The sequence below is a fragment of the Crinia signifera genome, chromosome 9 (assembly GCF_055691185.1).
Source record: "Crinia signifera chromosome 9, ASM5569118v1, whole genome shotgun sequence".
In the NCBI taxonomy this organism is placed as follows: Eukaryota; Metazoa; Chordata; class Amphibia; order Anura; family Myobatrachidae; genus Crinia; species Crinia signifera.
In genome coordinates this window covers 55,129,964-55,156,131 of record NC_139225.1, presented here as the reverse complement: position 1 = coordinate 55,156,131, position 26,168 = coordinate 55,129,964, and the positions used below count along the sequence as shown (strand labels likewise).

At 44.2% G+C, this 26,168-nt stretch overlaps 1 protein-coding gene across 3 annotated transcripts in view; it reads right to left on the bottom strand.

Moving 5' to 3' along the window:
* NHSL2 (NHS like 2) overlaps positions 1-26,168 on the bottom strand; it is a 256,785-nt gene that overhangs the window by 107,143 nt on the left and 123,474 nt on the right. Inside the window, exon 1 of one of the 3 annotated variants that reach the window (XM_083159101.1) lies at positions 14,388-14,939. The exons of the other annotated variants lie outside the window; for them this stretch is intronic. Coding sequence (XP_083015227.1) covers positions 14,388-14,424 — 37 coding nt within the window. The 5' untranslated portion in view covers positions 14,425-14,939. Of the gene's footprint in view, positions 1-14,387; positions 14,940-26,168 lie in introns of those variants that run through there. 3 annotated transcript variants of the gene reach the window in all.

The window sequence follows — 26,168 nt, the reverse complement described above, 5'->3', positions numbered from 1 at the left end:
CACATAGCTACAGGTAGTCAGCAAATTACTTTATTAATCCAATGAACTCTTCCCCACCCAGCGTGCACACAAAAATCATGACTGCAAGTTACTCAGTCCCTGTAGCCTTAACAAAAGCATAACTATCTGCTATATTAGAGTATCTTACATTTATTCAAGACAGCAACATTACATCACTACAATTTGGCTTCATGCAGGAGTCAGAGGGAGACAATGCTGGAGCCTAGATTTTGTGACCAAGGGGATCCATTAATGCTCCACATGCTGGGACTTGTGGTTTGCAAATTCCAAGCATGCAGGGCAGGCATGTAGCATGTTAAAAGCAATGGATTTTTTTTACCACTTTAATGTGTATCAGCTCAGCGTCCACCGCCCACGGACCCTGGGGACAGCCCCGGGCTTCAGCTCTGGACGGGTGAAGCCTGGGAGGGGGGACCCCTTTATTCTGGGACCCAGGTCCACCGTCCAGGGCTCACCAGCCATGGTGAACTTGATACGACCGGGGGACCTTATGTAAAAAGTGTCCCCCGGCTGTGGCATGACACCACGGTCTGTTGGAGCATGGTGCTGGTTCCAAATATTTGTCCCCCGTATTTGTGGAACCAGGACCAGTCCAAGATTCCGGGCTGGTTTCAGAAATGCAGGAGACCCCGACACTTTTTGTCCCCCGTAATTTTTGAACCAGGTCCGGCTCAATGAGCCCAGGGCTGGTAATGCTCAGGAGGGGGGACCCCACGCCATTTTTTTTTAATAATTAAATTTACACAATTTTTAAGACAGAACCATGAACAGATCTCAATGATCTGTGCATGTTTCTGTCAAATTCGCCTGTTAGAACCTGGTCTATATCTTTGGCGATTTTTAGTAACATTTACCATTAAATTTGCAAATTGTATACTTTATAATGGAAAAACATCTGAATGTGAATTGAAGCGTTACTTAAAAAACGCCATGTGCAAATTTGCGGCAAAAAGTTTGCTTTTTTTCCCCCTGCAAATTGCATCCTTTTGGAAAAAGTGCGATTTCGACTGTTTTTGTGAAAAAATCGCCAAAACAAAAATCACACCCTTCAGGTAACCTTTACAGGTAACCTTTAGTGTCTGTGTCGTCGAAGGTGGCGGACATTTTTGGAGGGGCCGTCACCTTCCACATGCGGGCAGGTAGCCAGGTAGTAGGCGGCTGGAGGAGGAGGCTGCGGGGGTATGCCGGCCATTAGGGGCCCCCTTTTGCACGCCTTTGGTTGTATGTTTTGTTTTAGGACTAATGTCAAAATGTACAGTAGATGTAGAATTAAAATATATATAGTTTAATCTTAAACTACATTAGGTACACACTGTGCGATATGTTAATGATATGGACTATATCAATATCACTACTTACGTATATCATGTGCATATAGTCCAGTGTGTCTCTATAGGATACAGTACATTGAAGCTGAGATACAGTAAAAGTTCTAACACAACCATTATCACATGTATACTGTGATGAAGCTTATTGGCTCACAGTACTGGATTAGGGGCGCATTTCTGTTAATTTATTCATTATTTTCCTTGTTCGGAATTTCCTTAAATCCATGTGTGGGTTTTCACTAAAATGCGTTTCTCTCGTTACTGCTTTTTGGTGTAAATAGCAGTATATAAGCTGCCATGCTTCTCAAAATACTGACTACATAGAGAAGTGAGCAACCACAATGACCAGCTGAGCAATGTCACAGGATAGTTACGTATAGATTAGAATGAATACCACAATAGCATCAGTATCCTTGATCTGTATACAGTAGCACCATTATTAGTGTAGTATTTACAGTGACAGTTTTGGGTCAACTCTACACAGCTGCTTATTTTAATAGAATGATAACTCCATACATAGTGATAAGCAAGTCACACATATTTAAAAACGTATAACTAGTAACTTTATCTGTAAAGTAAGACAATATAGTTAATGCATGATAAATCCAGAGGTGGAGTTAGACCTCACGGGTCCATAGGAAAGACACCCATTTGGGGCCCTCGTCCAACCAGTGCCGTCTTTCCCATTGGGCGCGATGGGCTGTTGCCCAGGGGCCCTAGGTCCTAGGGGCCCAGCCCAATGGGAAAGACAGTGGCCGGGGTCCGGGGATCCGATCACCCTCGCTGGGGGATCCGGGCAGGGGGATCAGGGCGGCGGCGGTAGCTAGGAGCCTGAATCAGCGAATTGATATTTGCCAGCAGAGCGGGAAGCGCTGTTGCATTTGAAAAGACTGGCCGGATGCTGATTTCAGCCAATCAGCTTCTGTCCAGTCTTTTCAAATGCAGCAGCGCTTCCCACCCCGCCGTCAAATAGCGCTTCGCCGCCTAGCTACCAGTGAATTCGTTTCAGGGGACCGGGTGCCGGGGATCCGATCACCCTTGCTGGGGCAAAGCGCTATTTGCCAGCGGGGGGTGGGAAGCGATGCTGCATTTGAAAAGACTGCCGAATGCTGATTGGCTGAATTCAGCGACCTCAGTCTTTTCAAATTCAACAGCACTTCCCGCCCCTGCCGATAAATAGTGCTTCGGGCTCCTAGCTACCTCCGCCACCGCCCTGATCCCCCTGCCCGGATCCCCCAGTGAGGATGGTTGGATCCCCGCCACCCAGCCGCTGTCTTTCCCATTAGCACTATTTGCCGGTGGGGTGGGAAGCGCTGCTGCATTTGAAAAGACTGGCCAGATGCTGATTGGCTGAATTCAGCCAATCAGCGTCCAGCCAGTCTTTTCAAATGCAGCAGCGCTTCCCGCCCTGCCGGCAAATTGCGCTTCGCCGCTTCAGGCTCCTAGCTACCGCCACTGCCCTGATCCCCCTGCCCGGATCCCCCAGCGAGGATAATCAGATCCCCGGCCGCTGGAAGCTGACTGGCTGCCGCAGGGAGCCAAAGAGGTGAGGGTTGGGGAGGTGACTGAGGGCTTCTGGGCAGACTAATTCGGGGGGGGGGGGGGGGGTTAGGTTGCTCAGGAGCCCAGTGAATTAGGTTGCCCAGGGGCCCTTCCTAATGTTAAGATGGCCCTGCCTCCAACAATCCATAGCACAATAATTTTGCTGCATATTGCAGACAGCATCGATACCTTGGCGTGTACTGATGACAGTAGGTAAACATCAGCATTGCAGACAAATATGAATCAGGATCTAGGTTTTTTTGGAAGTAGGCTTAATATCTGTGTCTCATTTAAATTGTAAACTGACTGCCCACATACAGAGGATGAAACCATTGCGTGTGTCCAAATAATTCTTATCCTATCATAGCAACTTTGGGAGTGTGGGCAGGTTCGTGTGATGTCATGATGTCACGCGGCCAGTGCTATTTTTCAGCAGGAACCAGCAGGAACTGAAAATGTACTTTTCATAAGATAACTTTTATTTTAAAGTCACCTGTGAGTGCCTTTGTTTCTAAATACAATATATACATCTATCTCTCCCTCCCTCTCTCTATTATATATGTTTTTGTTTTTTTTTATTTAATTGATCCACCCCCCAGACCTGGAGTTCCTGAACCTATTTTTCCAGAAAAATAGTACTGCACGCGGCAGTCATGCAATGCTCCTCTGGGAATGTTTGCTGCTGTGGGGTATGCCCAATACTCTGTGAGCTGCTGGCATACACCCTGTCTCACTATCCTAGTGTTTGTTTAGATGCTGTGTGCATGCACACAGCATCTATACAGCGATGCTCTCAGTAAGAGCTCATCACTATGTCCCACAGGCCTTTATTCATATCTGATCGCAGTACAAATTTGTTTGGAAAATGGGCAAAACTATGTGCACTGCAGGTGAGACAGATGTAACATGTGCAGAGAAAGTTAGATTTGTGTGAGTTATTTTGTTTCTGTGCAGGGTAAATACTGGCTGCATTTTTTACACTGCAATTTAGATTTCAGTTTTAACATACCCCACCCAAATTCAACTCTCTCTGCACATGTTACATCTGCCCCACCTGCAGTGCACATGGTTTTGCCTATTTTACAACCAAATTTGTACTGCAACCAGACCAGAATAAGGGCCACAGTGAAGAGAGCATCTACACAGCACTGCTCTCTTTACTGTGAGACCCTGCAACACGTGAGTGGTACAATCAGGACAGTTGTGTGGTACATGATACATATAGTACTTTACATTGGGTTCACAGTTTTTGAGATATCTAAGCAAAGCTACATACTGTAGATTTTAATTAGATTAAAGGGTTAAATTCTAAATAAGAATTAATTAAATAAATAAAGTATGTAAACTTGTGCCAAACTATGTTTTACTTTAGGTGGGGCAGATGTAAAATGTGTAGGGAGAGAAAAATGCAAAATTCAATGTAAAAAAAAGCTGTCCAGCATTTGTGTTCTGCATGCAAAAACAGCCAGTATTTACCCTGCATGCAAATATAATAAATGTATTTACAACCCTTGCATAGCAATGTGGTTTGTACAGGTGCCCACTTATGCTCTTTATAGCCTTTGTTGCCACTCTATGAACAGCCCAGTTACTTAACCTTTTGAGTGCCAGCGTTGCTGTTAGAGATCCTTAAAATATCTGTTAAAATGCCACAGTGACTGTTCTTTTTTTGGGTGCATTATTTAACTTAACTTTAATGAACTGACTTGGCTGTATTTGTATTTATTTATACTAAAAGAACAGTCGCTGTGAGCAATGCTGGCATTTTTAGTGGCTATTTTGAGGAACGCTCACAGCCAGAGCCGGCCCTAGGCATAGGCAAACTAGTCAAATGCCTAGGGCGTTTGGAATGCCTAGGGGCACCATCAGCTTCTGCTGATTAAAATGATATGCAGCATGCCTATATTCTGTGTGTGAGTGAGGCTGTATCTGCATATGAAATAGAGTATTCATGGAAATCACTGTAACATAGCATTTTGTATGCAGGTACAGCCACAGTCGCACACAGAATATAGGCATGCCGCATATCATTTTAATCAACGGAAGCTCCGTATGTGTCCTGGCCACATACCAATGCAAATAGGACTAATTTTCAGCAAAAAAGGCACCCCATGTTAGCAGAACTGGCCAGGAGCTGCATGCAGGGCCGGATTATAATGGGGGCACAAGGGGTCAGTGCCCCTGGGCCCCCCTCTAGCTAGGGGTCCCCTGTGGTTGGCATGTATTTAAAAAAAAAAATTATTTACCGTATTTATCGGCGTATAACACGCACAGGCGTATAACACGCACCTTCATTTTAAAAGGGAAATCTCAGGAAAAAGTAAAATTTCTAAATAAAAACTTTGAAGCAAAATAAGGGTAACTCAGAACTTATAATAATAATTATATAATTATTATATTTATATTTAATTGTACCCAGCTGCTAAACATTAAATGGTGAACCTCAAATGTTACATTAGAATATAATAATATATATATATATATATATATAGAATATAATATAATACTGTTGACGTGTGTCAAGGTATTAACAGGTAGCAACTCCCTCCATGTAATGTAAAAGGACTGTAAAAGACCGGCAGCCATCTTAGACACTGGCAGCCAGCCTCCTCGCATAAGTACCGTACAGGCTGCACAGAATCCCGGTAAATATGAGCGCTGGAGCGGGTGCCTTCGGGGCGGGCGGCAGGACGCTGCACATGATGTGCTGGTGTGGTGCTGGAGCGGGTGCATGCGGGGGGACAGGCGGCAGGACGCTGCACATGATGTGCTGGTGTGGTGCTGGAGCGGGTGCATGCGGGGGGACAGGCGGCTGGACGCTGCACAGCGTCCGGCTGCCTGTCCCTCTGCATGTGCCCGCTCCAGTGTTGCACCAGCGTATTTATTGTGTGCGGCGTCCTGCCGCCTGTCCCTCTGGGGGTGCCCGCTCCGGCGCTCCCTCGCTATATCGACGTATAACACGCACATATCGGCGTATAACACGCACCCATCTTTTCCCCCTATTTTCAGGGGGAAAAAAGTGCGTGTTATACGCCGATAAATACGGTATTTATTTTTTAGCTAAAGGTTTTGTGCATGGGAGTAGGGTAGTGGTGCAGCTTCACTTATCTGCCAATGTGACAATGATTAATGGTGCTGAGCATTGGGAGCCAAGTGTGCAGTGAATTACTGGGAGTTGACTAAGTCCCATGACACTTTGCACCAGAGGGCAGAGGCTGAGACGTTTGGGCTGAGCTCTGATTGGTGGAGCTCATTACATGCTTCTCAGGCCCATGGATAGCAGCAGCAGCAGCAGCCTAGTCATGGGAGGGTTTTTAATCAGAGGCAGCACTGGGACTGTGAGGTCTCCTACAGAGTAAGGTGCAAAGGAACAAACACAGGCTTTTCATATGGTATGTATGTATATGTATGTATGTATGTATGTATGTATGTATGTATGTGTGTGTGTGTGTGTGTGTGTGTGTGTGTGTGTGTGTGTGTATATATATATATATATATATATATATATATATATATATCCCCTGAAGTTACCCATTGACCAAGTTTATACTGCCTTTACTATGTGTTTTGACAGTGTAATATTCCCCCATGCAGTTTGCGGCCAGTAATGACAAGCGCAAGGGGGCCCCCCTGTCTAAAGTGCCCCGGGCCCCCCGAAGGCTTAATCTGGCACTGGCTGCATGGCCTATAGAGGCAAGATGTATGAGGAAACATCTGTATCCAAGCAGAGGCAGAGGTCACAGTGTTAGCGGCTGTGCGAGTGCTGTCTGCGGGTGGGTTGGTTGTGCAATAGTGTTCGGCATATTTGTAAGGGGCATTATGTGTGTCATGTATAAATGCATTAATAAAGTGCGACATATGTGTATCAGGCATTATTTGTGTCATGTATATAAGGGTATTAATAATGTGCAACATATGTGTAAGGGACATTATGTGTGTCATGTGTATAAGGGTATTAATAATGTGCAACATATGTGTAAGGGGCATTATGTGTGTCATTATGTGTATGAAGGGCATTAATAAAGGTTGGCATATGTGTAAGGGGCATTATGTTTATAAGGACATTAATAGTGTGTGTCATGTGTAAGGGGCATTATTGTGTTTTATTATCAGGGGTGAAGAGAGAAAGGGGTACAAATTCTGATGGAAGAGCCCAGAGGGGGGCCCGAGCCCCCACCCTTAAGTGACATCAGCAGCTGCAGCTCTTCTTCTCTGCCCAGCACACACTGCTTTGTGCTGGGTTGTAGTGTGGCCATGGAGGTGCTTAAATACAATATTTCTCAGGATTTTTTTCTAAGGGTATAATGTGAATAATGTGAGTAGTAATGTACATAAGGTAAAGTGGTACTACTGTGTGATGTAACGTGAATAAGGGACACCATTGCATGATATAATGTGAATAAAGTTGCACTACTGTGTGGCATAATTTGAATTGGGGGTACTATTGTGAGGCTATGCCCCTTCCCAGTAAGAACACACCCCTGCGCACCGAATCTGTGCACTCTTTCTCTTTAAGATAAGATATATATTGCAGGTAGGAGCACCACAATCATACCTCCCAACTTCCGTCCGGAGGAAATAGGGACACTCGCGCGGCTTTGCCGCGTGAGCGCCCGAAAAGGGGGCGGGGCGTATGCAAATGAGGGCGCGGCTTATGCTAATTAGCCGCGACCTCATTTTCATACGAGAATAGACGCTGTGCGCATGCGCACAGCGTCTATTCTACTAGATTGGGGGGTCTCCCAACTGCCACCCCCCGCAGCGGGACAATGCCTGCCGCGGGTGGGACGTCGGGACAGGACCCGAAAATCGGGACTGTCCCGACGGAATCGTGACAGTTGGGAGGTATGCCACAATGATGACTGCTATGATGAGGGTTGATGGTGCTGGGACAGGGGAGCCGGGTCAGAGTTGGAACTAGTGGCGGTGCTAGGGGGCACCAGCCAAAATCTTGGAATCCTGACTGTAGAATGCCCAACAGTCTGCATCCCCATTAACAGGGGCTATTCTCCCTCGTGGGGGTCTACAAACCTGTGATGAGTGTAGTGAGGCACATAGATGGCAGGGTGGGGAGTGCAGCAAGCCTGGAAGCTGCTTCGATGCGCTCGCCCCATAGCGAAGTACCATCAGTCGGGTTTCCAATGTCGGTATACTGACCTTCAGAATCTCAACTGTTAGGCCAGCATACCACACCTGACTAGATCCATTATAAATATACAGTATGTAACCCTTTGTAGTGGGAAGGCACCTTCCTACTGATTATTTCAGTACAAGGAGTCCCTGATGATCAAGGTTCTGTTTAATAAAGTATCTAAAAAAATAATACTTTTAAGTATTTGTCAAATATATGCTTGAAATTAACACAATAACACTACCATTACTTCCGGTATCCATGGAAACTGCAGTCTGCATATATACCCACTTATAGCTATACACTGTGACTGTGTAAACATGTCACTCCTCACTGCACTTCTCTTCTACTGAAGAATGAAGTAATAATTACAGTCTGCACTGTGCTCAGATAATCTCACACAAAATGCATAGAGAAAAACTGCTGTACCACCAACATTTGGGCCAAATGGGGGTTGCCTTTAAATGATTGCCCCAAGGGCGTAGCTACCATAGGTGCAGGGAGAGAGAGAGAGAGAGAGAGAGAGAGAGAGAGAGAGAGAGAGAGAGAGAGAGAACTATGCCCCTAGAACTGCTCATTGTAATTTGGTAGGTCATTAGAATTTTAAATAGTATGAGCTAGGGCAGTGTTGTATGGCACAATATGAAGTGGAGGCACTACTGTATATTTTGGCATACTATGAACTGGGAGCACTGCAATGTTGCATTATATGCATTGGGTACACTGTGAGTGGAATTCAATTTGAAGCAAGGTTTAGCAAGGTTAAAAAAATCTTACGTCTCTCCTCTCACTGCCTTGTGAGACAACTCTGCTTTCCCCTGTGGAGTAACACCCCTCCGCTTTGCACATGGGCGGCTAGCTGGTGTCTTCAGAGCACACGATCTTTACTCTGGAGATAACTGGGCATCCATAGATGAAATCAAAGGTAAATTCCCTTCCTTATCCCCTCCCTTCTTTGAATACTTCCAGACTCAACATTTCCTTCTCTCCCTGCCACAAACAGATGTTAAACATGCTCTCACTCCCTTTGAATTTCTCTGCATTGACAATCCCCTACGTAGCAGAGTAATCTCTTCTATTTATTGTATTTTGGTGGAGATGTCCTCAACTTCACAGACCCGCCATGAGCAGGAATGGGAGAGAGATCTGCCCCCCCCCCCCCCCAGATACTAGTTGCTGGGAGGCAGTAAGAGAAGGTATTGCCAAAAGCTCTATCTCAACCCAACCCAATAACACTGCCCCTCCTCGACCTAAATCCTCTTTTATCATGGTGCCCCCCCTGGCATTTTATCCTGGATCCGCCCCTGCATGGTGGGATGCATCAAGCAACACATTTTGCATGCAATGCATTCTGTCACTCTTCAGAACATAATGCCGTTTACTAACGTATGCTTGAAAAAAATCACTAAGGATATTGTAGCTCTACCTGTGCTTTTATATGACTTCTGGATTTATGCCATGAGAGTCCTATATGCGCTTTCATCAATTGGCACATTCAGCATGGGTAGTGGTGGGAGGGATCCTTTTAGAGGGAAATTCAAGAAGATGTTGCTATGGGGATCACAAAGTTCTGGAAATGCCCCGGTTGCTCATTTAATCCTGCTATTCTATTTGACCCAAAATTAAATTTGATTCGGTGTCAGTTTGTTATTTCTGTAATTATGATATCCATAGTTTATGACTCTCATTTTTTTTAGTTAGTACTAATGTACTGTTCGAAACAATATGACCAAATGTGAAGATTATACTAGTGAGTGACCATAAATTGTTTGAAACACATTACTTCTACAATAAAAATTCTGAAAATAAGGAATACAGAGGCAGATTTATTAAGCTCGGTGAAGTGATAAAGCGTCTGGTTTTTATCACCAGCCAATCAGCTCCTACCTGTCATTTTTCAAACCAAGCCTGTAACTTCACAGTTAGGAGCTGATTGGCCGGTGATAAAAACCAGACACTTTATCACTTCACCGAGCTTAATAATTATTACCCTCAGTGTCAGTTCATTGGTTTAATCTTTTCACGTTTTCACACATAAAGTAAATAAAAAGTGATACCCCTTTTCCACTATCTGGGTCGATGCGTATTGACCTGGGTTTTTTGCTAGTAAAATGCAAAATTGACTCCAGCCCGGGTAGTTACCTGGGTTGGACCCAGGATGCTCCTGGGTCCAGGGGCAGTAGAATCGGCTAACCTGGGTCGATGCAATCCAGGTCCCATTCACTGCAATACAGAAGCTGCTGCTGGGAGATGCTCTCATATCCCAGTGCCGCCACGGCCTCACCTCCCGGGGATGTCACCAGCCTGGCCTTATGCCAAGTGAGAAAGGGTTTGTAAGCCGTGTCGCACCCTGGTACAAAATCCTTGAAAGTGGAAAAGGGGTATGAGTGATAGGCCAGACAAGAACCCAAACATAAATTTGGACTATAAGGTGACGGAAGGTACCTTAGATCAACTTGTGAACATGTACACTTGCAAATGAAAAGCAAACCGATGGCCACTGATAATATTTTATAATATCAGTGATATCAGTGCATATAATGACTTTGTCCTATGAACTTCTATAAACCCAAACTGGAACAATAAGCGTGGCGAGCGTAGCGAGCCCCGCGAGGGGACGCAGAAAACTAAGCAAATAGCTTAGTGGGCACCCAACTAACATATAAGTACCAAAACTTACAAAGAGGAGAATATTTTTGGGAGAGCTTGGAAAAACACTCATCAAGCCCCATATATCCTCAAGACAATATATGTCACGAAAAGTAGAGCCATGTACAATGGTGAAGAACATACAATCAAATACTCATGATCCTCAACCAGGAACTCCTGCGGGGAATGCCAGAGCGATTAAACGTGCCAGGTGCAAATTTTCTCCATCCAAAAATGATAATAAAACAAACAGGATATGTGTAATAAACATGTTTATAAATTCCATGTAACATAAAACTAGGATAATTACCTCATGAAAAATGCATAGAACACTTGCACCCAGAAGATAAATAAAAAAATGTATACAAATATATTATAACAAGTATTACAATGATCAGGTCAAAACCTTTTATATGCAAAGGAGACTCCTAAGCATAGGTGTGCGCACATTGAGTTTTATGGGTGCACAGGCACCCCCTAATGCTGTGCCCACCCTTATGAACACCTCCCTACCAACAATACCTTTTACCAAAGAATTTTGCTTTTTAGAACTGTATTCCATTGAAAGAAGCGCCCATCAATCAATTATGTGTGTTGTGCATTGATTGAAATCCCGGACTTTTTTAGGCCAAATCCCGGGATTGGCCACACTAGTACCAACCAACCAGCTCCTAACTTTTCAAACACAGCCTATAACTTGGTAGTTAGAAGCTGATTGGCTGGTACTTATTTCCATCTACTTTATTTCTTTCTAATGCTTAGTACATAGGGGGTGATTCTGATCACCACACTCTACGGCGTGTTCATGCAGGGTGATGGTGAGTGACTCGGCATGCGCATATACTTTTATGTGCATCTGAAGCTGCTTTGTGCGAGCGGGCACGGTGAACTGCTTGTTCGCTGTCCTGCTCGCACCTAGCAATGTGGGAGGAGAGCTGTGCCTATGAAAATGCTGGGTGTTCCCATGTAAATTCGCCTGTGACGCGGGTGCAGGGGGCAGGTAGCTGACGCCATAATTAGAAGAGTTGGTTGGTTGCAGTGGCGTCCCTACATACTTGGATACCCTGTGCAGCAGTATGCTTAGTCTGCCCTGCAAAGCCGCATGTCGCAAAAAGGGGGTGTGACCACATGTGTTGGGGTGTAGCCTCACAGCTCACACACTTGTTTTCGCCACTGGTGAGGAGAGTCTTAGCTGCAGTGCCTACTCCAACACAAGTACAGGAGCCTGCTTCTGCACTTAATATTGCAGTCAGCACTTTGGTGTGACCCCTCGGCAGGTGGCAACCGAGTGTGGCCCGCACCCGCTAGTGACACCACTGGTACTTTATCTCTATTGACTTTATCCCTTTTGCAGGGCTTAATATATCTGCTCCTATATCCTATTGTTGCCATGGTAGTCGCCTGACACTAGGTGTATATAACTAATAGCAGCTTCATGAATAAAGGTAAGCAAGAAAACAACAGCACAATCTGTCTTCTTACAATAAACCACAGTTATTTATGGTTAAACAAGGACACATTGTTGTTTTTATGGGATTGGAGCTATAAATATTCAGAAGAGAAATGTTAGAATAATACAACACATATGGTTTCCAATTATGAAGCATGAAATTAGGAATTCCTGCATTATTCATTTGATGACAAGTGTAAATGAGTACGTATATTCCATTTATAATTACATACACATAATCCATGCAGGCAGGATTTGGTCTCAGTTCCCAGATGGTTATAAAGTGGGAGACGAGAAAGAGGAGGAGTATGAGAAAATATGAGAACTTTAATCCTTTACTTACAATGGGTAAAATGTCCCTATTAAGGTTCTTTCTAACCAGAGGCGGAACTACCATTGGTGCAGTCGGGGCATTGCACCGGGGCCCCTGAGGACTAAGGGGCACACTGCTGCCACCCATTGCTGTTGTTCATTTGAGTTGGAGTGGAGGAGGGGGGCCCAAATTATATTTTTGCACCTAGGCCAACAATTTACAAGTTCCGCCACTGTTTCTAACATAAATGCATATGAAAGATGCATGCTGTATCTCATTAAAAGCATATGACAGAACTCAATATTCACCTGCTCAAAAGCCATGTATTCCCTGAACACAGAGGCAGAACTCTGGTAGACAATAGAGTCATCTGCGAAAAGGGTCCTGCTCGCAAGGGGGCACCTTTGCTGGGATGCAGTTGAAATCCAGGCGGTCGGAATCACAGCGGTCGAAATCCTGACCTCCGCAATCACGGCACTTTGTCCCTTTGTGGGTGTCCACGACACCCATAGATTTACCTACTATGCACTAGCGTCCCTTACCAACATCGCTACCTAGCAATTAGAGACGCAGCTAGCGTCCGGATACTCAATGCCGGAAGCAATGTCAGGCGCCGGCCCGCCTGCCCAAGCACCGGGAGTCCCCGTACACACCGCAGCACTGTTATATAAGGTATGTTGAATTCACTTCACTTTATGCACCTTGACAAAGGGGTTAGCAGACCCCGAAATGTTGGATTGTTTCACTAAAGATTGTTCCACTTTTACCAAGTCCTCCCGAGTGCCTTTTTTGTCCATAGATCAAATGAGAAAAATATGATGTTTAAAATACATCAATGCTAAATAAGTGTCTCTTATTATAACAATATAGAAATCTCAGTAGAAGAAGCTTGAAGCATTGCTATGGCAACAGATCATGACACTGTTTTCCCTGTCATTCTGCTTTAGTGACGTCATTGTAGATGAGCTCAACATATTCCACCCACTTCTCATCCCATGTGTTTCAATCCAGGCAACCGTAGTGTAATATTGATGTGTGGTATCTGTACTGAACCAACCAGATATCAGATATCAGCTTTAATGCAGGTTCAATCATTTCCGTAATATAAGCCAATAACCCCATATTTGGAGCCCTAATTGCAGTCAGTCTAGCTCTTATGTTTCTATGTCTCCAGCATATTTCTTGCTGAGATGTATGATGTGTTCCTATAACAGTGCTGAAAATTCCAGTTACGGGCGACTAGCTCAGCAGATCTACCGTATATTGTTCTTAGATATATTTCCCAGTTGAAACAAACCCTTTGTTAATTAAGCATTGTGTGAAATGCTTTTCTCAGCATAATTTGTTGCATTCACCAAAAACAGCAATAAAAAGAATGAAATCCACACATTGATGTCTGTTACACCAGGTGAACACCACAACTCACACAATGTACAGATTTCTGAACTTGAAAAGCAAAATCATAACATATTTTTCTCCGATCTGTAATCAAATGTTTAGGTAAATGTAAAGTAATGCACATCCCAACTCTCTGGCATTATGACTTTTTGATAAGGCAATACAAATAATACTACTAATAATACCATTTTCCATATGAGAGCCTTTGCAGTTAAGCATCATTCCCATAGAATCACACACTAATAGCTATTTTCCCTGGGTGTAGCATCCAGGTTACTTAAACATAACATGTTTAATGTGACTACAATTCCAGTGTCAGCTGCCTGTCAAGCAAAAATATCACCGTCTACATGATGCACTGCGATTCTGATGTAGGCATATCAGATATGTAATGACACATACCTATGTAATTATTAAAACATAATATTACCAAATGATTACTATTATATATATATATATTGTGATATTGTATGTGATAAAACATAGCAGAATTTATGTGTAGTTGTGTTTTATTTGTTGTGTACAATGACAGGACTTTTAGCACTGGGATCTTACCTTTGCCACGTGCGAGACTTGTTAATGCTTTATCCATCCTTTGCGGCACCTACTAAATCCAAGTCTTGTAGTCTATAAAAATTCCAAAGATTTTCCCACAGCTCCCAGACCACTGCTTTTCCTTCACACTGATTATAGCTTCCAAAGATAGATCCCCAAAAGGAGGATCCTGGCAGAAAGGACAGCTGTTCAAATGTACATCCCTCACCCTCCTGTGCTTGCTATAGATAGGGCGGATGTATGGAAGGATAGATAGATAGATAGATAGATAGATAGATAGATAGACAAAATAACAAGATGAGAACTAAAGGAATGGGGCAGATGTCACACACATAAATGTAATTATAGTGATGTATAAGTAAATAGAATATAGACGTAAGTCATGGATGAAGTACTGTAGAACTAGTACATTCCAGCACAAACACTTTTGCAGCACTGTCCATCCAGTTTCCTGCATCAGTGTTACCACATGGCCATATACCTCATGTACATATCCAGCTATACTATAAATCCTTGTATTCTGCTGGATGCTCCTAGGGCAAGGCCCTTGCTGAACAACAGACATCAGTTGAGATGAGATGCACAGAGGCAGGGAAAGTCTTTTATATGTATTGTACTGCAAGTCTGTGATCATCAGTCCTGCTCTCGGAGAGAGGCTAGTTGGAGAAAACATGGGGGAGGAGAGGAAGAGAGCAGGAACCTGGTGTTTTATTAAACGTCTCTCCCTAACTATTGTTTCCCCCTCCCTATGTTTCCTTCCTTCACATAACGTAGTGTTTTCCTCCTGTATGATAAAGGCTCACACAGAGCTCACTTTCCAATATAGGGTGACCTCCTTTTTTTTGCCAGATTATCAAGACATACTTAATCAGTGCTGGCTTTATGGTGATATCTGCTGACATCTCTTGCAAGGAGCAATTTTTCTTGTAAAATATAGAAACATTTATCACCCGTACAGTGCAATGGATTTTTAAATCCCTTCGTGTTTGCACATTTTCCTTGCTAGATTTAAAAGGGCTTTAATATTTCATGCAAAACAAGCCTGAGTTTGCATTTACTATTATTGCCCCTTTAATTATGGAAAGCAAAATGAGCAAAAATTGTGGGTTTTGAAAACCCATTGCTTAGTAGATAGAACACAGAATTTTGGCGGCAGATAAGAAGCACTTGGCCCACCTAGTCTGCCCATATACTGTAGAAGCACATACAGACTAAGGTACATTTTGTTAGAAGCTAATTAATCTACCAGTATATTTTTGGAGTGTAGGAGGAAACTGGAATATCTGGAGCAAACCCAAGCAAGCACAGGGAAAATATACAAACTCCACACATAGTCTTGTGGGACTTGAACCCATGACCTCAGTGCTGTGAAGCAGTAATGCCAACCATTACACCACCTGTGCTGCCCATAAAGGGGGTATCGGTGCTGGGAGAGGGAGAGAGAAAATTGTGAGAGATAGAGTACCAACCAATCAACTGCAATACCAACCAATCAACTCCTATTTCAACTGCAGTACCAACCAATCAACTCCTATTTCAACTGCAGTACCAACCAATCAACTCCTATTTCAACTTCTGTGCATGTGCAAACCCTGACTGCAAATGGCTGCGGCGAGTTTCTCAGTCGCCGGGCAGTTTCGAAGCGGGGAGGTAGCGACAGGGGCGGTCGGGGGCGGTGGTAGCGGTGGCTCCCCATGAAAACGATGGGTGTTCCCATGGGTGAACAGGTGGGCTGATGTCTGCCGGTGGTTGGTGGCTGACGTCACATGGCCCTGTCTTCGTCCCGGTGGCCGCAAATATAGGTCAGTCTCAACTGACTTATATTTGCAAAGGAAGGGGATATCATTCAATGGTTGCGAGGGGATAATGTGGCGGGGGTGGGTATTTGGCAGGGAGGCAGGGCATAACCCATAATCTACAAATATACCCTACATACAAAAATACAATTTATCTAAATGAGCTAATCCATATGGCAAAGTGCATTTTATCAGGGACAGTTTATTTTCCACACAACAGCTGGAATTGCTAAACAAGTGCTCCCTTTCACACTCTGAAAGCTGCCAAAACACATTAAATTTCATCATTATATCTAATTAATGATACATTGTTAATTAATTGCCTAATTTGTACCTAGGTGAGAATCCACATCACATACCCTTGCAGCTTTAGAACTGCTGCTAGTTATACACTCAGAAAAGAAACTTTACATTTACAGTATATCAATAGGATGAAGGAGAACATTCAAAACTCTTCCTATATATATTCTTTAATCTACATTAATGGAATATTGTAGATTATGTAATTGAAAAGTAACATACTATTTTATTATTTATTATTTTGTAAAGTGCTGTACATTTTTTCATTTAATACAGAGATTTTGCAAGCGTAGCACAATGGGCGTGATTCATATTAGTGCATAAACCAACTCAATGATTTATGTGCTATGCCAATGTTCCTGGGTCTGCGACGGTTGTCCAATGCTGCATCTTTATATGCAGCACCCAGATTGCAGATGCTGGCAGGAGGCATCTTTTTCATACAGGTGCCTCCTACAGCATTTGGGGTTTACTTGTACTTTTTGTTTTTCTATCTGAAAGGCAACTTTACTGATGCCCTACAGAACTCTTTCGCAAACACTATTTGTTGCAGGGGCCTATGTAGGATTGATATATTACATATAGCCTATTTATCCAAGTCCCTCTCATTTTCTATTAGCCTGTACAATATAATTTCAAGAAAATCTCTTCCTGCTGATTACCAGTCGTAGGTCTGATTCAGAATGGTTCGCTAGGCAGCATACACCCCCCTCACTCCCTACACCCCCACCCCTGCTAAGCGAATCCCCTCGGTAGCATGCGCTAACACATCCCCTCGCATGTGGCCACCAGCAGGAAAAATCATTCAATGGCCGCACACCATCAAATGATTCCTCCTATCTTCAGTAATAAAAGTCATAAAAGTCAGTCTAGTCTAAACTGACTTCTATTACAGCCGCTATCCACCGAAAAGGGGGCGAGCACTGACATCATGTGATGTCAGCCGCCCGAACACAGCAGGCAATGCCACGCATGTGTTCCCAGGGGAACGCCCAGTGCTTTCATGGGGATAAAACACTGGAGGTTCCCCTGCAGCCACCGCCTCCCTCCCCTACCCGTGCGAACACCTCAGCGAGGGCCAGATGTATCAAGCTTCAAAAGTGATAAAATGGAAAGTGATAAACAGCCAGCCAATCAGCTCCTGCCTGATATTTTTCAAACACAGTCTGTGACATGACAGGTAGGAGCTGATTGGCTGGCTGTTTATCACTCTCTATTTTATCACTTTTGAAGCTTGATACATCTGGCCCCAAGTGTGGTACTTGCCAAAGGTGTTTGCACAGGGGGTCTGCACATGCACAAATACACAAATGCGTGTGCGCAGACGCTCCACCATCGGTAGAGAGACTAATTCGTCCCCTTCTGATGGGTCTGAATTTTTGCTGAATGTTTGCTTTCACAACACTACTTGGTGTAAAACATGTCGCCATGCAGATGATCCACCCATTGTTCTGTAACTGCGGTCCCTTTAACTGGTGTTCTGCATTGAGCCCTACACCCCTCCTGCAATATGTGGCGGGAAATTTACTAATGTAAAATCGTATAAAAAAATCGTATTTGTACAGCAGAATTCAATTTTTCATGATTTACTATCCTGAAAATGCATTAATGTGTATTTGTATTCATGGTGTTTACATGGCGTATTCATATTTTTGAATACGAATGAATATGACATTGATAGAATACGCCTGTTTTTAACATGAAAACAACGTACTTTAGTAATTTACTAACAATTCGTATTTGTAAAAAATCCGAATACAAATCGTAAACGCATACGAATCGTAAAAAAATACGCCAAAAAAATACACCTTGATTTGGAAGTGTATTTCACATCTTAGTGGGTTCCCCCCTGCTGAGCATAACCAGCCCCAGGCTCATTGAGCTGGACCTGGTTCCAAAAATATGGGGGACAAAAAGTGTAGGGGATCCCCCTATTTTGGGAACCATGCCGGGCCTGGGGCTGGTTTTAAAAAATCAGCGGAGCCCTATTTAAATGGTTTTCTGATTTTTTAAAACCAGGCCCGGCTCTTTGACCCCACGCCGTTTTTTTTTTATTATTTATTTATTTTTACATTTTTTTTATACTGCAGCCTACATGGATCTGACTGATCCTTACAGGCTAAAACCAATACCAATTTGTATTTTAAAATACGAATTTGTATCAGAAAAAATATGAATCAATACGCCATTGGATAATACGAATCAGTCAAATATGACTGATTAGTAAATTATCCTCCGGAATACGAATGAATATACGACTACACCAGTCGTATTCATTCGTATTAAGAATACGAATACGATTATTTGTATTCGTATACTTAGTGAATTTCCCCAGTGATGTGAAGCCACTATTATATGAGGGAAATTTACAAAGAATACAAATACAAAAAATCGTATTCGTATTCTTACTACGAATCAATACGACTGCATACGGCTGTTTCAGCCGTATGCAAAGTCGTGTTCCGGAGGGGAATTTACAAAGCAGTCAAATACCACTGCTTTGTAACCCTCCAATGGCGTAATGATTCGTATTAGCGGCCGTAGATACGGCCGCTAATACGACTTCGTACAGGCAGTCTGCACAGATCAGTCAGATCCGTGCAGGCTGCAGTGTGTAAAAAAAAAATACAGAAATAAATTTTAAAAACGGCGTGGGGTCCCCCCCCCCCACAGCCGTAACCAGCACCAGGCTGAAAGAGCCAGGGCTGGTAATAAAAAATCAGGAAACCCGGCAAATAGGGGTTCCACAATTTTTTTTAAACCAGCCCCAGACTCCAGGTCCGGGGCTGGTTCCCAAAATACGGGGGACAAAATGAATAGGGGTCCCCCGTATTTTAAGAACCAGCCCCAGGACAAACCAGCCAGCAGGGTAATGTCACAGCCGTGAGACACTTATTATAGAAGGTCCCGCGGCCAAAACATTAACCCTACCGACCAGTCAGCCTGGCCAGGGGCCCTGGGGGAGTGGGGACCCCCCCAATAAAGGGCCTCTCCCCCCACTCCAGGACTTACCTGACCAGGCTGAAGCCTGGTGCTGTCCTCGATGCCCCTGGGCAGTGAGCATCAAGCTGATTGCAATGTAAAAAAAAAGAATAAACTATTGTTTAATACTGTGGAACTATGAGTCCCAGCAAGCCTCCCCCGCAAGCTGGGACTTGGAGAACCACAAGTCCCAGCATGCGGGGCATTAAAGGGCCCGCTGGTACTTGTGGTTCCACGGTATGAAAAATGGTCAAATAAATACACACGGACACATGAAAAATAAAACTTGAATACATCCAAAGCCCACACATACTGATACTTACCTATCTTGAGCCCGTCGGTAGGTCCCTGGGTCCGGGGTCCGGGGCTCCATGGTCCAGTGCCTTGGTTCATGGGTCCGGGGCTGCAGAGTCCGGGATCCAGGATCCGAAGAAATCCATATGGGGACCTGTGGAAGGAAATCCTACTCTCCAGGGCCTCTGGCGAAGATCCCGTCTTCTTCTCTCTGCGGCAGTCCAAGTCGTGCATCACCCTGCTCGGACTGAGGAGAGACGCAGAGAACATTCATCTTCCGCACCTCTCCTACAAATGATTCTATTGGCTACCTAGCGGCCAATCAGGAGCCGACTTTCTCGCTAGGCGGCCAATCGGAACTACAGGTCTCAGAAATTCTATCCCAGCAGACAGGTATCCATATGGAATATCTTCTGGACCAGCAGACGGATACCCACATGTCAAGGTAGGTAAGTATCAGTATGTAAGGGATCTATGTAATTAGTTGGTACTTGTTTCCTAGCACGGCCACACCGATTAAGATCGGGGTGGTCGTGCTGAAAAAAATCGGGTCGATCGCATCGCATGCGATTTGGTCGCATGCGATGCGATCGACGCGACCGACCGATTTTTGACCCGATTTTTTTCATTGAATCCAATGTAAATTGGGTCCCTGCGCTGCGCTCGCCACGCTTCGGGCTCGGTGGCTCGCTGCGCTCGCCACACTATTCTATTCTCACTCCACGCCCTAGTGGATAGTAGGGCATGAAAAGGTCGGAGGACGCGTACCGCCGCCCCTCGCGGGCTCGCTGCGCTCGCCACGCTTCGGGTTGGCGTCTATCGTGGGGCGACGACGGGGACATCTATAATGTGAAATGGGTCATATGGACCCATTTCACATTTTTTGACATTTTTACACCATTTCAATGTTAAAATTTTTTTTAACATTGAATCCTATGCAAAAATCGGGGGCATCGCGTCGCATCGCGTCGGGACCAATGTTAATGGTCCCGACCGACGCGATGCCCCCGATATTTTACCTTTCCCGACAAGATTTCAATGTTAAAATATTTTTTAACATTGAAGTCTATGGAAATATCGGGGGCATCGCGTCGGTCGCGTCGGGACCAATGTTAATGGTCCCGACCGACGCGATGCCCCCGATATTTTTTCCTAGCCGGCAAAATGGACCTGATTTCAAAAGAAATCGGGTCCATCGTGGGTAATCGTGTCCCTTAAGTAAGGGACACGATTACTCACGATTGTGGCCGTGCTAGGAAACAAGTACCAATTAGTTTATAATTTACTGGGGTGTCAGTGTGTGTTTATTTAACTATTTGTACTGTTGTGGAACTACAAGTTCCAGTGGGTCCTTTAATGCCCTGCATGCCGGTACTTGTGGTTCTCCTAGTTCAATAACAACACATAATAGTTGTTTTCTATTTTTGCACAAAGGCTATCAGCCCAGTGCCCATCCATATTTTTAACATTCATTTTACACTGAAGCCTGCACGCTGCTGACTCATAGTTGTATTTATCGTACGAATATATATGGCTGTTTAATATGAATATGGCAGCATACGGCCGCCTACGCCATTGGGAGAATACAAATCAGTACTGTTTACAATTCATATTTTCCCAGAAATACGACCAACATCGGTCCTATGAATTTGTACTTGCCATCGTTCGTATTTCAGCATCTTAGTATATTTTCCCCTTTATATGCAGCTACAGAGTGAATAACATGCAGAATTTAGGAAAAATAATATCCAGTTCGCACCAGGGGTCTTGCTCCATATGATGCAAAAATACTAGGGGTCTGAATGCAAGGTGGGAATAAATGCAGGTAACTGTGCACAGACTTTAGATCAACAGTTATTAATAGGCCCACCACTATTGGTCAACATGCATTAAGTCAACATGGTCTGATGGTCGACACAGCATAAAATCAACATCATTTTTTCAAGCTGGAAAACAGATATTAAGGAGGTATGAAGCATTTGTGTTGTACTGTAGGACCGTACATGAGGCATACTAAAAAGAGTCGGGGAAGAGTAATAATTCTGAGGTACAATACTCCAGAAGCCCACAGTAACCAGGGCAGCCGAGAGGATGGGGGGGGGGGGCAGGTACTAATTACCCGGGCCCAGGCTTGCCGGAGGGGCCCTGGTCCGGCCCCTCCCTTCTCACTCCGTCCCTCCCTGGTAGCAACAGCAGCACACACTTCTACAGCATGTGCTGTGCTGACAGCAGGCTCAGCATGAGTGTCTCACTGAGAGCGTGAGAGGTCATGCTGAGCCTGCTGTCAGCACAGCACATGCTGTAGGTGTGTGCTGCTGCTGAGCTTACAGTTTTTAGTTTTTAGTTTTCTTTCACCCACCTCTAAATATTTTGGGGGTGTAGCCTAAGTGCGGGAGGTGCAGCATTCCTCTCGGCTGCCCTGACAGCAACACGATACCAATTCTACACTGGACACCAGGGTAAGGCTATAAAAGTTAAAGGACACAAGCACACTTGTCTAATGAGTAACATTAAATTAGTTAAAAGTGGTTAATCTGAATTAATCTGAAGTTATTAGTATGAGTGAATTACTCAAAGTGAGTTGCACTTACAAGCACTTGATTGTCCCCAGGACCTATTCATGAGTGAAAGGTGGTTATCAAAAATACTAGAGATGTGCGGCGGCCACTTTTTCGGGTTTTGGTTTTGGATCTGGATCTCCCTTCGTGTTTTGGATCTGGATTGCTTTTGGCAAAACCACCATTGTGGGTTTTGGTTTTGGATCTAGATTTTTATGAAAAAATGCTAAAAATGGCTAAAATAACAGAATTTGGGCATGTTTTTGGCCCTAAAGTATTATTGACCTCAATAACAACATTAGTTTCCACTCACTTCTAGTCAATTTTGATCACTTCACAGCTTACAAAATTGTTTTCATTTAATGTAGTTGGGCCAAAAGGGTATACCGAGGTAGCTGGATGACTGAGCTAAGCGACAGCAGTGGGCATCACATACTGTACATGTGGACCTTACACTTCCAACCTGGCACATCTTGGAAGCAGAGCGGCACTGCAGAGGCAGACAGGGTGGCAGTTTAATAAACTATCCCAAAAAAAGAGAAATGCTCCAAAGAGCAAAAAATACAAAGAGGTATCGGCCTTGTCATGACTGGTGGTAGCAGCTTCAGCACTTCTATCAGGTTGCTGATCTCCCACTATTTCCTCCTCCATCATCCTCCAAAAATGTGTTTTTATTTTATTTATTACTTTTATTTATTTTCCTTACTTTACACTGGACACAGCCTGTCACACTGGACACAGCCCCTTGGACACTGGACACTGCCCCTGGACACAGCCCCTGGACACTGCCCCTGGACACTGGACACAGCCTGTTACCCTGGACACAGCCCCTGGACAATGGACACAGCCTCTGGACACAGCTCCTGTATACTGGACACAGCCCCTGTACACAGCCCCTGTACACTGGACACTGCCCCTGGACACTGGACACAGCTCCTGTACACAGCTCCTGTACACTGGACACAACCCCTGTACACTAGACACAGCCCCTGTACACAGCCCCTGTACACTGGACACAGCCCCTGTCACACTGGACACAGGCCCTGTCACACTGGACACAGGCCCTGTCACACTGGACAATGGATATATGTTACGCTGGACACAGGATATATGCCGTCACACAATGGTTACATGTCACACTGGACACTGGATATATATAGTCACACTGGACAATGGATATATGTCCCACTGGACACTGGATATATGTCGTCACAGTGGACACAGGATATATGTCGTCACACTGGACACAGGATATATGTCGTCACACTGGACACAGGATATATGTCGTCACACTGGACACAGGATATATGTCGTCACACTGGAGACTGGATATGTCGTCAGTCGTCACACAGGACAGGACACAGGATATATGTCGTGAGTGACTCGTGACACTGGACAATGGATAAGATATAGCCCCTGTACACAGTGTACTACTCAGCAGCACTGCAGCCCCTGCGTGTGAGCACTGCAGCACTGAGTTAGTTAGTTAAATCACAAAAAACACAGGGTTCAGGGCTAAATAAATCACAACACAGGGCTTAGGGCTAAATAAATCACAACAGGGCACGGGCCACAGGACAGCCCCTGGACAGTGGACACTGCAGCCCCTGCGTGTGAGCACTGCAGCACCTAGTTAGTTAAATCACACTACAGGGCTCAGGCCTATAAACAGTCACTGACTCTCAAGTCTACAACACAGGGCAGTGAGGGCACAGGGCAGGTCACGGAGCACAGCACAGTACGGAGCACAGCACAGGGCAGTGAGGGCACAGGTCAGGTTACGGAGCACATGGCACAGAGCACAGCACGGAGCACACGGAGCTTCCCAACCATCCTCTTCCCTCTCTAAGATTGGAGTGAAGATGGCGGGGCGCGCGTGCGTCTTTTATAAGATCCCGCTCCCGCGAGAATCCGACAGTGCGATGATGACGTTCGGCCTCGTTATTGGTCCGGAATTCAGGCGGGAACTCCCGAGCCGGCTCGGATTTGGCCCGGATCCCCGATATTTCGATCTATCGGATCTCGGGAATCCGGACCAGCTCATCTCTAAAAAATACTATACGCTTTTTCCACTGGCGCAATAACCTGGGTTATTGCTGGGTCTACCCAGGTTTCGCAGGGTAAAGTGTGCCTTAGGCGCTGGAGATGACTGGGGTGTAACTCGATACCCAGCAGCCACCACGTAAGAGGGTTGCCAACCTCCAAAATTACAGAAACACAAACAGAGATGTGGGGCGCTCTTGGGTATCAGGATGAAAAAGTTTTATTCAACACACAATGTTTAAAAGGTATATATAATTAATATACAATAATGCATGAAAAACACAAAAAAATAAGAAGATGAAAAAACAAAGAAAAATACATATTGAAAAAGAATTGCAGTAGATAATAAAAAAATATATAGATAAAAAATTGGGCTGAGCAATTAATAAATATCAGCACATCCAACTCAGCGTGTTCCACCAGTGTAATTTCTTCTTTGCCCTTTGTTAGGGTCTGACAGGTGGATATATGCAAATATATGGGGTACAGTTCCTTATTTAAGGCTTAAGTGTCCAGTTGTTTTGACTGATACCAATTTAAAGTAAGAATAACTAGTGTGCACACTAAGTGAAGTTGCAGAAATAGCTTGGCAAAACGACAGTATAATAAAAGCGAATGTGGGAACAAGGACTTCTGTTTTTAGGTTGTAACGTGATGAAACAGTGTCCGTCCTGTCCCTTTGCAAGTTCTTACCAGTCGTTGTCTGCTGGCGTTTTTTCTCTAAGACTTGCGCTGGAAGGAAAGGTCAGCACCGCAGCGCCCGCTCTCTTTGCCCTCCGCTCGGCTTGGGAATAGATTTCGCCGTTCAGCCGGTAATTGATTTGTGGCGATAGCCGCTTCCTCCTGCAGCCTTCTCCGCTTGGAGACTCGCACGGCGCTCTGCCACAGCGTCCGTGGGTAGTGATGTAATTTGCGGCTTGGAGGGAATGTAGATAGTCGGCTCGGCGTCTGGCGGATAGTGTAGTGAGGAGAGCGTCCTTCCTTGATTATGCTGGAACGCGTTTCGCCGCGCACTGGGCGGCTTTGTCAACCAAATGTGAGGAGTGTCCTCTCTGGTCTGCTTAAATGCTGGTCTCTTTATTAAGCTCAGGTGTCTCTCATTACATGATCACCAGTGTGATTTCTCAGACTGTGATTCTCCCATTGGGAATGCAAAAGTTCTCACTCTCAGATGGAGGTTACACAAATACTTGTATGGTCTCAAGTTTTGGGCTAATTCGTTAGTTAATTCCACTGTTGTTTTTTGTTGAAAGAATTTTTAGTATCCCTTAATGGTATATATAATTATTCACTGCTGGTGGGCTTGTAGATGTAGCAATACATAGGAAATGCAATTTCTTTAAAAATTAATACAAAATTATATATAATAAAAAATATATATAATAAAAAATATATATATATAAAAAAGATATACATATAAAAAGCAATAATCTAAAAAAGGACAAATAATTCATCCTTCATGCATAAGCCACTATAGCGGCTTCTTCTTCTTTGGCTGTTGCGGACAGACTTATGTGGTAAATCCCCTATCTAAATATATGGATGTACATTCATGTATAAAACCAAGCGTATCAATATTTCTTGTGTTTGCAGTCCATTTACATTTTATAATGTCGACGGACTGCATGTATACATTTATTCAGGGACATTTTTTCTTCTTTTTTCTTTTTTCTTCTTTCTTAAAAACTTTATTATACGTTATTTAGTCACTGTACATCACATTACGGGTCACTGGTTATTAACATCATATATTTAGCAAAGGGCAAAGAAGAAATTACACTGGTGGAACACGCTGAGTTGGATGTGCT